The sequence below is a fragment of the Coregonus clupeaformis genome, unplaced genomic scaffold, assembly GCF_020615455.1.
Source record: "Coregonus clupeaformis isolate EN_2021a unplaced genomic scaffold, ASM2061545v1 scaf0003, whole genome shotgun sequence".
NCBI classification, from domain to species: domain Eukaryota; kingdom Metazoa; phylum Chordata; class Actinopteri; order Salmoniformes; family Salmonidae; genus Coregonus; species Coregonus clupeaformis.
The window spans coordinates 2,362,629-2,376,847 of record NW_025533458.1 but is presented as its reverse complement, the minus strand read 5'-3'; the positions used below and the strand labels follow the sequence as shown (position 1 = coordinate 2,376,847).

Sequence of the window (14,219 nt, the reverse complement as noted above, 5' to 3'; positions counted from 1 at the left end):
TGAAGAGGTTCTAAAACCTTACCATAACCATAGGTTTTAACATCATTGCTCTTGCACAGAACTGCTAAATAAATGTATGATCAAGAGGAATGAGACCCATGGGGCAAGTTAGCGAACACCCAATAAACAGCACACAGCTTGTGTTTCTTCTGTGAAGTGCCAAGGGGATTACACGTTTCGAAGTCATCCACATAAAGACCTAAGAGTATCCTTAGCTCTTCTCCAGAGATAAAAGAGATCTCCTTAAAATATGAACCATCTTTGGAGGACTTGTATTGATATGATGGTCCAATATTAATGTCCTGCTGTCCCCAATGACTCTCAACTACTTTATCAACAATGTCTCTTCTACTTAAAAGCTTCTGTAATGACTTCAGTATTGGGACATACTGGAAAGTGTGTCTATTTTTAGCGTTGAGTATGTATTCAATTGGCTCCACAACACTGCAGTTCTCCTTGTAATACTGCTTACGCTGATTAGCAGTGCGAAGACAACCACCTTTTTCAATAGACTTTTGCACAGGATTACCAGAACAAACTGCAACAGCAATTTCTTTAATGGTCGATTCATCCCCTTGGAGGTTATGTTGACGAAAGATGCCACTAACAAAGTCACTAGATAAAGGGACAGGTGCGGAACAGATCACATGATGGAGCTCCCTTAAAAACTCATCAATAGCTGAGCTTGGCACATGGACCAAATGCTCTAATTTCAGTAGAGAAGCTACAAATCTTTCCTCAATAATAGTTGCTAAGCCTTTAGTGGTACAATACAAATCAGAATAAGCATTGGCATCATCAACAAACTCTTCTTCCTGACTATTTGCAAGTGATTCATCCGCTGATGGTGAAGATACTCTAGTAGTTGTGACTACTCCAGGTTTAAAATCCAACCATGTGTGAGAGCAATGTTTGTGATTTTTGTGAGATTTGTCTGAAAATTACAGCCTACAAACATACAAGTGATAGTTTCATAACTCTTGAGATGGCTGTTGATGTGTACAAAATATTCATTTTCTGATGCTAAATCATTACAAGCACATAGATGACAACTGAATATTGCCACGTTTGTGAGATTTGTAGTAACCTCTGTTGAGTGGACTTTACTTTGGTACACAATTAAGGCATTCCAGGTCTTAAATGCGCATGGACAGTCAATGTATGTACATGGGTAATGGACAGTACGGCCGTAATGTGGGTGCTTTAACTTGTAATGATGCAAAAGTTGGGACCTACTTGACACCAATTCTGAACACTCCTTACATTTCCACATTCACACAACACTGAAAAAAAGAGAACAGAAATACCATAAGACCTAAAGACTGACATTCTGAGAGAATTTTTTGGGGGTATTAAAACAACCTCTGATAACAGTACTCACCAACACTATTTAGCCTTTGAATGGGTAGACAAAGCAGCACAAATGTAGTAGGCAAACATCATGGACATGTAAATATACATTTTGTCCATGAAATTATATTTATTTTCATTATGAAATGTTTGATTAAATTATCTATTGATTTATGCATGCATCCACTCATATGCACATACGTTGATTTTTTTGTTTTGTTTGTCAAATCATTTTAAATGTATTGATAAATGGACACCCATAATATAGAGTAACACTAAAATGCTAAAATGAACTCCACATCCCATTTCAATAAGTCTGTATGTTACCTTTGCACCACGTTTTCCAACATGGAGGCAGCCATGGGCAAACTGTTAAACTGCATGAAAGCACCAATCCCATAGGATTAGGTGTATAATCATTAGATCTTAAATATGTAATGAAAAATAACAAATTAAAAGCATTCAATGCCACGAATTTGATGCAAATACATTAACTTTGACAATTTGTAACTTTTACCTCACAAGAAAAAAAAAATTGCCGCACTAAATGCTGCTGCAATGTGATTGCAGACGATGTCGTGCACAAGCACCAAAGCATTAGGTAGCTAGCAAGTTAGCATTTTAGCTAGCTCAAGCGGTGTGCACTCCTCAGCAAACCTTAATTAGTTATTGGCTTGGTAAATTCAAAGTTCTTGACCAATAGGTAAATATCATGGTGTTTCGCCAACTAACTTTACCTCCTTACATAATGTTAATCATTGACCTAGTCCTGTTTTACTGTTCAGAAGCTAGCTAGCAACATCGTCTTTTACCTTTAGCTGCCATGCTAAAGACTCAGACTCAAGAGCACAAAATGAGGATATGGAGCAATCACTAATAACGTTACTGCTTACAACTCTGACTACAACCACACAGACCTTGACCAAGATTCTAGGTACTTGTAATATTCATATGTGTCAGCATTGGTACTGTCTTCTCCGCTAACGCGCCAGCGTTCTTTCTGGAAGATTCTTCTCTGGCGCGGTTTGAATTGTTCCTCATTACTTGTCATGAATTAGCTTTATTGGTTCACACTCCCCCTACATGATTCAAACTAGTGCTAAATGACTAAAATGTAATGTAAAAATGTAGTAGATCTGATTTTGCTTCGTGTTGCATTGATTGCAAGCAATGAAATCGCGTTGAGAGGAGAAACAAAACATGTTTGAGTAAATAATTTTCATTTTAGTCATTTGGCAGACACTCTTATCCAGAGCGACTTACAGTTAGTGATTGCATACATAATTTTTTTATTTTTCATACTGGCCCCCCATGGGAATCGAACCCACAACCCTGGCGTTGCAAACGCCATGCTCTACCAACTGAGCTACATCCCTGCCGGCCATTCCCTCCTATACCCTGGACGACGCTGGGCCAATTGTGCGCCGCCCCATGGGTCTCCCGGTCACGGTCAAACCAGGATCTCTAGTGGCACAGCTAGCACTGCGATGCAGTGCCTTAGACCACTGCGCCACTCGGGAGAGTACAAATCACACATAATATGTTTTCGTAAATCTGACAGCCCACCTCGTCCCGTTTTTTCAGTGTAGGGTTAACTGAGCTGGGCTTGGGTCATTGATAAGTCATTGTTTCAACGCAGCCTCATAATGCTGTGAAAGGATCCATGAACCCAAATGATTTGGGTGGATCCCATCCTCCTTATAAAACGTGTTTTGTTTCCAAAAGGTATCGAAATTGTCACACACTGACACTCACACAAAACCCACACACATGCACATACATTACACACACACACGCATACCGACACAACACAAACACTCATTATATGCTACTGCTACTCTGTTCTTTATTTTACTCTTATTATTATCTATCTTGATGTCTAGTCACTCCAAAAATAATCTGTAAACCACCAAGCGGTATTGTCTGTAAGAGAATGACAAAACGATATTAGACTTTCATGGGCAATCATTGTGTACTGTCTGTATTCCTACTGTAGCAGCTCAATGCAGAACATGACACATCTCACAGACACACGTTAGCTAGCGAGCTAGCTACAACACACAGGTATAGTTACTCAAAGACTAATATGAGTCATAAAGCCCATCCTTTACTCTTCATCATCATCATCAACATATTTATCAAATGTTGCTCCTAATGAGATGCACTGAGGCTTGCTAGACTAGCTAGCTAATGTTAGCTAGCTAGCTATAACATTAGGCTACTGTACATTTTGTGTATAGCAAACAAAGCCAGCTTAACTTGGCTAGCTTGCCTTGTAGTGGTACTAGCAAGCCCCGTTATGGCTGAATCGATCACGAAATTATACTGTACTGAACAACACTGTCTCGTGTAAAAAGATAGCTTCTATTGCTAGATAGGTACCGACAGCAAAACAACTTACTTGATTGTCATTTGCCCATCTAGTCCAGCTGGTCTAGGGTGCCGCCGCAGTCTCCAGCACCCCTCTCATCACTCAATCAATCTTCATGAATCATCAGAAGCAGCCATTGAAATTATTTATCAATCTCGGATAGACAGTGCACATAGCTCCCATGAACCTGTAGAAACTAGTACCACCCCCGTTTTGAAAAGCCCGCCTTTCAAGGGTGGGAACACAATTGGACAAGGAAGAAGGGCTCCCGTCAGGCTGTAGTCTTTACAAAATGAGTCAACCTAGATATCCTGCAATGTCGTGGCAGATAGGAAGTCCAATGCCAGTGGTCACAGACGTCAGTTCAACATCTAGTTTTGATTTACATTTGGTTGAGTTGTCAACTAACGTGAATTCAACATGAAATCAACAAAAAAAATCACGGCCATTGGATTTAGGTTAAAAGTTGGGTAAAAAAAAAAGACGATATGCCTTTACGTTGATTACTTTTTGTAAAACCAATTAGAAACACAAATGCCACAATAGTTGCTACAAAACATGACTCAATTCATTTTAGATCAGACAGCAGGCTCAACCAACCAATGTGTCGGTATGGGTGTGTGTGTATCATTGGTTGAACTCTTCTGGTGTGAAAATTCGAAAATACAGCTATGGTGCATAATTATCACTGAAACACCTCTCATCACAAATAGTGTTTAGCATGAAGTTTCCCTTTAAAGTTGTAGTTTGTCAGACAATTGTGGCATTTGCATCTGTTAAAAATGAGAATTGTTTATCATGGGTAAAAGCCAGTACAGATCATACATTATCTGATATTGTCTGTAATTTAATCTCTAAATTGGCACCCATTTGTCCTGTCAAATTAAATACATAACATGTGATTGTTGGATCCAGAAGCATGAGAGGAGCCTGTCAATAAATTATGTTAATTAGACAGGACAGATTTGGAGGCTGTTACTGTAATAACGAAAGGGAGCGTGCTCTGTTCTGTGCACTGTGCAAAAACATTTGCAATTCAAGTGCGATTTCTGCTCTCATTGTAGTAGCCTCTACCTTGCCAGTTTTATTTTCATGGTTTTACTGCAAGTAGCCTACGGTGTCGATTATTATTTTCTCCAGCAGTGCAATTACTTTGTAGGGGTTGCTTCAAGCCATGAAATCAGTCACAGGTTGCACTGTTTTGCAGCGCCTCAGAACGAGGGTCTTTGGTGCGAGCGCTTCACTGTCGCTGTAGGACCAGTTTACCTCATTGTGCGTTGACGTTGCGTCGTCAGACACATAGGCTAGACATAATAGAGTTTGAGTGCCTGAATTTAAATCATTCTTGACGGACTGTACATGCAGATTGCACTTAGTTTTGCATGGTCAAGAAATAGTCAAAAGTTGCAGAAACCAGGGGATCACCTAAGTGCACGGAAAAAATGGAGAGAGAAGCGGCATCTTTGAAGCAGCAATATTGCAGCATAACTGTCATGAACGTTATCTCGTCTTTATTCTCTGTGGCGTCCCTTTCCTTTTGCATATTATTAAGTGTGCAAACATCAGAGATCACGGACAGGGTTCTGGATTTGGAAACTGGACATGGCGAGCAAATCTTTCACGGAGTCCCCAGCTTTTCCGTGGATCAGTTTAATTCATTGATTCAAGAGAGAGTGGATGAGCTCCTGTCACAGGTAAGCATCACACGTGCACTTGCTACCAATATGGCCTGGTTGGCAAATGACTGAACGCTTGTAGCCTATTATTATTTATTTAACAATATGAGTGTATTCCCTAATCTGTTTTAATCTTTAATCTAGCCTCTGCTTTTCAAGTTTAGGTAATGTAGCCTGATGTTTGTTTTACATTTACAGCGCTCCTATGAAAATTTCTCGAAGATACGGATTGCCCGACAAGTTAGCAATACTCCTGATTGCAACTGTCCCCCAGGTAAGAGCGCGTTTATTAATGAACTTTACCATCAGTGTGTTATTGAGTTTGTTTAACAATAGTGATAAAGTAGCCTATCATAAGGAGGCTATCCTATTGTAAGAATGCTATCATATATGCCTATCTAAATATTGTTTGTGCCCACTAAACCCATTTATGCTATAGACAATGCTTTCAACTGCATTGATTAAAAACATCACAGTCACAGGAGACATAAGACAACCATGGTGGTTTACATAGCCTATATGTTTATTAGCCAGCATGGGGCAATGATGTATAAATACTGAGAGGGTCTATTTTCAAACCATTTAATTCCTAGAGAAAATACCAGAAAATATAGTTAGCCTAATATGAAGCTCCCAAATGTGTTATTTTATGATGGGCTACAATTGCTTTTTGCTATGCATTTCAATTATGGGATGCGCAAAATGGGTAGAAGTTAAGTCAATATGCAGTATAGGCTATTGCCAGGTCCCAGAGGAGAGACTGTTCACTTTGGAGCATGATGTGACACTATTCTTGTCTTTCCTTCTGTGTTGATAGTTGAGGGGAGTCTGAAGGATGCAGACAGCTGAATCACTGCTACAGCAAACAGAATGTGTAGTGTTTAACGGCTATACATGGAAGCGCTGAGAAGTTGTGAGGAGTGGGCGGTGTCTCAAAGCCTGCTCAGTACTCTTGCATATTTTACCCTCTGATAGGTTACATAGCCTACAGTCATGCACATGTGCTGATAGTAGTCACACACAGAGCAAGGATGCAGACAACAGTAGACTCATTGTGTTCATGTAGACCACAACTATTCTTTAGCCATGAATAGCTCATCAGTGATTTGATATTTTTGTGTTAGATCTATACAGGCTAAGGGCAGGCATATCAATGTAAAATAAATAAAACCCTCACATATTCCTCAAAATAACCTACCCTTCTGTCTGGTATACCCCACTGTCTGTTTTAAGGATTCCTTTTTTCATGGTATTTATTACACTGTATAACCTTGATAAATCCACTGAAATAACCCATTTTCACCAGCAGATGGAAACACTTATTCTTGGAATACTGATCAAGATCCAAATAATTAGGGATTATATGTGGTTATGTGCTGTTTATGATTATGTTGGGGCATTTTTGCTACACTGTCCTCGGTTTTATAGAATCAACAGAGGCACACTCTGGACACTGAAGGACATAATTTATAGTATGAAACAGGCCTTTGTCACACTTTTACTTTGTCTATGCAATTATTTTTTCTTGAACATTGCTCATTAAATTAATAACATTGTAATAGACATTGAACAATGTTGTATTAGGCTATTGGTTGCTGTGCCGTTAGAGAGCCCATATAATTGATTTGTTGATTGGAAAGAATGAGGAACATGAATGATGGATGGCTCTGCAACATGGGTCACATTATTAAGTGCACTTTTGTCCATCAGTCATATCTTACCTCATAAACACATGTTCATGATCAAGAAACTCAACCAGGAGGATAGATTAGATGAGGTAGTCTGACTATTCATTGTTGAGCTTTGCTCCTATAGACCCACAGGGTGTACATGCTTTTGTTCCAACTATATACTCATACACCTATTCAGATAATGAAGGGTTCGATGATTAGTTGAATTGGCAGTGTTTTAGTGCTAGTGTAAAGAACGTCACACTGCTGGCTAGCGAGTACCACTTCCTCCTGATTCGGCTCATACTGAGGCTCGAACCCAGAACCTCTGCCGCGCAAACACACGTGACCCCCTTACCCAGTCGCGCCATCGAAAAGCTATCTATTTGGCAGCGCAAGTGTGGACACTTCAGGCGGTGGAGTGAGTTTCACACATCCTCTTGTGCTACACTAGACTAGAACAAAAGCCTGTACACAATGGTTTCACCGTCGTTATCATATAAAGACACCAATGGAAATATTTCAATTGGGTTGTAAGAGTATGGTAGGGTGCAGTTTTGTACATTCTATAGCAAGTCCAGCTTTCACTATACTATTGCCAATACTTGCTTCGAAAGCCTCATTTTTTTAAACCAAGTGTCTCCTTTCTCTATCTGAATGGATTCACTCAACGTAATCCTTGCTATGGTCACAGCCTGTGGCTCAGGCACAGACTTTTTCAGGGGGAACCATAATGTATTTTTCACAGTCTGCCAGAGTTGATGGAGCGGAAGCTCAGATAGAGAGATGGGCCATAGCTTCAGGATAAAACATTTCAGGTTTAGCACACAAAGTAATCTGGGACCTTAAGTTTAAAGTGGAACTGATAGCGTTTTAACTACTTTCCAGATATGAAACAATCAGTAAAAAATATCAAATTCCCAGTTTATGCTACAAAATCAACTTTATAAGAGGTTTTAAAAAGAGGTTCTATATTTGACTCAACGTTCCATGATGTACACTAAGGCATTGTTGGCAGAATAGATGTATGCAGTTCAATGCATGATTAATATAATTCAAAAATACATTTCTTGTTAGTCCCAAAAATATTGCTATCAGGTTGTAAATCACAGCTGGCCTGGTACATCGTTTGCTGCCTCCATTCGGGATCCACTGTTTCAGTTTCAGTGACTCAATATTCTGGACAAAAACGGACGAAGGTAACTAAAGGCTGGGAATGTCAATACAATCAAACTAGCAAGGGCAATGATCACAAGTCAGTCATAACGTGGCTAATAAACTAGCATATCTATTTATGTAGCAAGCTAAAAACACGGAGCCTAACGTTAGCTAGATAGATAGATAGCTAGCTAGCTGCCAGGAGGATGTCATTTCATGCCATTGGACTTTTTCCCCTCATATTGTTTTTCATTGGCTATACACAACTAGAGATGCAGTTGTCATTTGGTTAGCTAGCAATAACTTTTGTTATCCAGTTAGCATATCTCTTGCATTCGCAAATTCAGAACAACTGATGAATTTACGAACGCGCAACAACCGCTGAATATGACCAGTGTCAGTAAACTTAGACAAAAAAAGTAATAGTTAGTCAGTAACGCCCTAGATAACATGTAAACAGCCTAACCAGCTCTGCTACGGCGAGTAAAATGGTCAGTGAGGTGTTCTCTCATTTGTGTCTGGAAGTAACTAGCTAGCAAGCTAGCCAAATTTAGCCAGTTAGCTTGGGTGCTTGGTTGGGACAAGCATGCATTGGCAGGCAAGCTGCAGAAGGACGAGGAGGCTACAATTCCCCATCGTTTATCAGTGCAATTTCGACGGCCAACTAGCCCGTGTGGCAAATGGCTTGTTTGTATAAAGGCCTACTATAGCTCTGATTGGCTATAGTGCACCGGTCTGTGTAGACTCCGGTCCTGGACAAGACAGATGTTTTTATTTGGTTTTATTTACTGCAGTGTCGATTAATTGTCCAAACTCATGGCCGCTTTCCCACTCTATATTGCTATTAAATTTTCACAAATGCTTTAGAATGTTATGGAAATACGTCAGAAAACGTTTTAAAAAGTGTCATATTCTTCCTGGGGTTGTATATGAACAGATTTTAAGGAGATTTCTTGTTTCTAAAATGCTGTCAGTTCCACTTTAAATGCAACATTGTTTCACACACAAGTTATTTTCAAAGAGATGGCTAACAACAGCAAGCGCGCTGCAATAGTTCCACTCACCATATGATGATCATTTGAAACTTAACTTCTTGTTGAAAGTTATTCTTGAAAAGGGAGAAGGTAACAAATTAGCAACAACATCGTCTTTGATAACACCTGCTGCAGCCGCTGCAAACTAGCCGACAACAAAAGCTAGCTAGCTAGACCGTGGGAAAACTACTGCTCGCTATTGTGCAGTGACCTGTTTTCCTTCAAGAAGGCAGGTTCCATAAGTTTTTGTAAATAGGGCCCACCCATTAAGTCAAAATGTGATTGGTTGATTCCACTGTCACTCCAAAATGTTGCCCTAATACAGTTGAATGGCAGATGCCTTTATCTAGCTTCTGATGGCCTAGCCAAAGGCTGATTAGCTATATTTATCTCCCCAGAGACCAGCAAAGAAAAATCCTCATTGGATTTTTTATATTCTCTTCAGTGTTAACCCTTTCATTTCCAACAAAAATTGAAGAAATTAAATCAGAACATAATAGAAAATAATATGATTATTATTATATTATTGTAGTCATTATTTGATAAATCCTTAGCCCTTCTCTGAAGGCGTAGAAGGCCCCACTGTCTTTGGGTTAGTAATAATTTGTAGAGTGTGTCACGGTTCAGACAGACGACAAGAGGACCACAATTGCGTCACACCAGAAAGTTTATTAAACTTAAGGGAAAAGGGAAGTAGGGAGTGAATGAAGGCTCCAGGGGTAACAGGGATCCCGTCCAATGCGCTGGGTCTGTGCCCCCCCCAGTGGCAGCGATGCGTCCTATGAAGCCGGTGGTGGGTGGTCCAGAAGTCCGGGATGAAGAGTAGTCAGGAGTCGTAATGGCAGAAGCAGGTCTGGATCTCCTGAGGCAGAAGAGTATCCAAAAAACAGGCAGGTCCGGGGTCACAAAACCAGGGTGAGCCAGAAGCGCGAGCAAACAGGTTCCGGGTGTGAGCTTTGCAGACGATCTGACCAAGGAGAGCTGAAAGACAGGGCTATAAATACTGGGAGAGGTTAGTGGGTAATGCAGCGCAGCTGGCAGAGTAATTAGAGCCGAGCAGAGCAGGGACAGGTGGAGCTAGTTAGGCTGAGTAGAGAGAGTGGTGAGCAGAGTGGAAGAAAATTAAGGTGGTAACCCGGTGGAGTGAGAGGCTCATGACAGAGTGCCTCTATTTTCCCTCAGCATGCATTTCTTCACTATTTTGAATGTCTAAAGAATCCATATGTTGTTTTGAAATATGAACACAGAAATACTGGACATTTTGAACTCTTATTATGGGGGTGATTTGACATAATTACAATCATGCTCTCGACTCGGACTCGATTTGCCCCGGTCTTGGTCTTGAATCGGTCTCGCTTTACATGCAGCAAGCGGTGGTGCTTTGCTCTTGCGTTGTATATTCACACCCCACCTCTCTCAATCCCCCCTCAAACACCCCCTTCAATTTACGCTTCAAAAACCTTGGCAGCCAAACGCATGCCAAAGGCCTTAAGGAAAAGAACAACAGCATGTAATATGAATGTGCGGTGTATGACTGTTTTTCAGTTTTGCTTGTCAATGAAAGGGGTCAACGAAAGGGCATATTGCTACTTTAGCGTAACTCTGTAATTGATCATTACAGATATTTGTTCTGACTCTGCGTGTTAGAAAGTTTTTTCTCATCTGCTATCGCACATTAAAGCCTGGTGTATTTTGCAGTGGCAGTAGCAACACACACAAGGCTACACAGACACATGCCCAACATGTCAAACAGCCAGAGGAATCGCTCCCTCTCCACTCTCTGTGACGGGATAGGGTTACAAGCTAGCGCTTTTCCCTCCAAACTCTCCCAACCGGATGGCCTGATCGTTTGCGTTTTTGTCAATCTTCTTAGACATCGGCAGCAACTACTAAAACAGGTACAGTGGGGAAAAAAAGTATTTAGTCAGCCACCAATTGTGCAAGTTCTCCCACTTAAAAAGATGAGAGAGGCCTGTAATTTTCATCATAGGTACACGTCAACTATGACAGACAAAATGATTTGCAAATTATGGTGGAAAATAAGTATTTGGTCAATAACAAAAGTTTCTCAATACTTTGTTATATACCCTTTGTTGGCAATGACACAGGTCAAACGTTTTCTGTAAGTCTTCACAAGGTTTTCACACACTGTTGCTGGTATTTTGGCCCATTCCTCCATGCAGATCTCCTCTAGAGCAGTGATGTTTTGGGGCTGTCGCTGGGCAACACAGACTTTCAACTCCCTCCAAAGATTTTCTATGGGGTTGAGATCTGGAGACTGGCTAGGCTACTCCAGGACCTTGAAATGCTTCTTACGAAGCCACTCCTTCGTTGCCCGGGCGGTGTGTTTGGGATCATTGTCATGCTGAAAGACCCAGCCACGTTTCATCTTCAATGCCCTTGCTGATGGAAGGAGGTTTTCACTCAAAATCTCACGATACATGGCCCCATTCATTCTTTCCTTTACACGGATCAGTCGTCCTGGTCCCTTTGCAGAAAAACAGCCCCGAAGCATGATGTTTCCACCCCCATGCTTCACAGTAGGTATGGTGTTCTTTGGATGCAACTCAGCATTCTTTGTCCTCCAAACACGACGAGTTGAGTTTTTACCAAAAAGTTATATTTTGGTTTCATCTGACCATATGACATTCTCCCAATCCTCTTCTGGATCATCCAAATGCACTCTAGCAAACTTCAGAGGGGCCTGGACATGTACTGGCTTAAGCAGGGGGACACGTCTGGCACTGCAGGATTTGAGTCCCTGGCGGCGTAGTGTGTTACTGATGGTAGGCTTTGTTACTTTGGTCCCAGCTCTCTGCAGGTCATTCACTAGGTCCCCCCGTGTGGTTCTGGGATTTTTGCTCACCGTTCTTGTGATCATTTTGACCCCACGGGGTGAGATCTTGGGTGGAGCCCCAGATCGAGGGAGATTATCAGTGGTCTTGTATGTCTTCTATTTCCTAATAATTGCTCCCACATTTGATTTCTTCAAACCAAGATGCTTACCTATTGCAGATTCAGTCTTCCCAGCCTGGTGCAGGTCTACAATTTTGTTTCTGGTGTCCTTTGACAGCTCTTTGGTCTTGGCCATAGCGGAGTTTGGAGTGTGACTGTTTGAGGTTGTGGACAGGTGTCTTTTATACTGATAACAAGTTCAAACAGGTGCCATTAATATAGGTAACGAGTGGAGGACAGAGGAGCCTCTTAAAGAAGAAGTTACAGGTCTGTGAGAGACAGAAATCTTGCTTGTTTGTTTGTAGGTGACCAAATACTTATTTTCCACCATAATTTGCAAATAAATTCATTAAAAATCCTACAATGTGATTTAATAAGTGGCAGGTCAGATTGAGCCATCTGTGTGGTTTGGTGCATGGAGGCGCATGCATGCATGCATTTGCTGTGTAATTACTGAGTGCAAGGTAAAGCTAAGCAGACTCCCAGCTAGCCACCAGAGACAGCTGCTTCTCATTAGCAGCAGGGCCGGGAGACATGTGCTGGAGTCTAGGACTACTGTGGGGGGGCATCCTGGACTGCAGTCTATAGTGGTGCCCCCTTTTTATAGTGTGGTCTGTCTGTCTGTGTGTGTGTGCATGTGCGTGCATGTGAACACGTGAAATGGAGGGACAGACAATGAGTGATAAAATAAACTTGTGTGTTTGTATGAATCCTATTTAATGTTTATGTTTGCAGAAAAAAAGCATCTGCATTCTGTAGTGGACAATAAGAGCCTCAATTTCACAATGAGTCTTGGCCTCACATTGTCATAAATGGCATTGGTGTCAGTATGACTGCCCACTCCAACAAGCTGAATAATTTGCTGTGTGTCAACTGAGGGGCTACATTGACTAATGGACATGTCTTATCTGTGAGACAAGGCCAGAATTCTAGAAATAGCACAGAGTGGCTTTACCTTTGACACTGCAATGACCTTGAGAGGTGGGGGGGACGGCCGACTTACTCTCCATCATTGACTGTACATTAGAGCATTCCCTCAGGTTAGAGAGGAAGAAAAGGCTGATAGCATGACTTATGAGCAATGTCACATTGCCAGACTGCACTGAAAATTTAAGCGCTGTAAAACTGTTCCCTGTAAATGTACAGCATTATATTGTAAGCTGTACATTTTACAGTGAAGTTCTCCTTGAAATTAAAACAATACATTTGTACACAAAATACATTTAATCAAATTGGTAACAACATTAACAACAAATTAACCACAGCATTGACAATAGAAGTAACCTTCCCGATAGCCATGATTGGCTGAGATAATGAGTGGGCTGGACATGCCGAGAGATGAGTTCGGATTGGTCTGCCATATAGCAAGCTTCTGTCTATTTGAGGTGGTCAGTATGTGTAGGCAATCCTGTCTATGTTTCGTGTAGTAGAACTGCATAAGTGTTGCTCTCCACTTTCTGGAGGACCGAGTTTTGAAATCAGTGGAATTAGAATATTCTAAGGAGATGGAGAAACACCTGTCTGCGGATTACAACTTCAAACTAAGGGCAACCATGGCATCCGTGACACGGAGAAGCATCCATCCATGATGTATACGGGTAAGATAGTCTAGCTAGCTACACTTTCAGATATTACAAGTTTTTAATTTTGACAGAAAGTCATTTTCATTTAAAGTTAAAGTGTACTGTTAGCTACATCAAATCAAATCAAATTGTATTTGTCACATGTGCCAAATACGACAGGTGTAGACCTTACAGTGAAATGCTTAGCCCTTAAGCCCTTAACAAACAATGCAGTTTTAAGAAAGAATACCTAAAAAGAAGAGAAAAAAAAACAATAGCGAGGCTATATACAGGGGGTACCGGTACCGAGTCAATGTGCGGGGGCACCGGTTAGTCGAGGTAATTGAGGTAATATGTACATGTAGGTAGAGTTATTAAAGTGACTATGCATACATAATAAACAGAGAGTAGCAGCACATTGGGGGGAGGGGAGGGGGAGTGTG

General features: G+C 41.1%; 1 protein-coding gene across 5 annotated transcripts in view; it reads left to right on the top strand.

Annotated features, from left to right (window-relative positions):
• Positions 1-4,767: 4,767 nt before the first annotated feature.
• The window catches only part of LOC121554441 (collagen alpha-1(XXV) chain-like), a 407,556-nt gene continuing 398,104 nt past the window's right edge, over positions 4,768-14,219 (top strand). For all 5 annotated transcript variants that reach the window (XM_041868036.2, XM_041868034.2, XM_041868035.2 and 2 more), the window contains exons 1-2: positions 4,768-5,415; positions 5,596-5,671. In XM_041868036.2, coding sequence (XP_041723970.2) covers positions 5,164-5,415; positions 5,596-5,671 — 328 coding nt within the window. In that variant the 5' untranslated portion in view covers positions 4,768-5,163. The remainder of the gene's footprint in view (positions 5,416-5,595; positions 5,672-14,219) is intronic.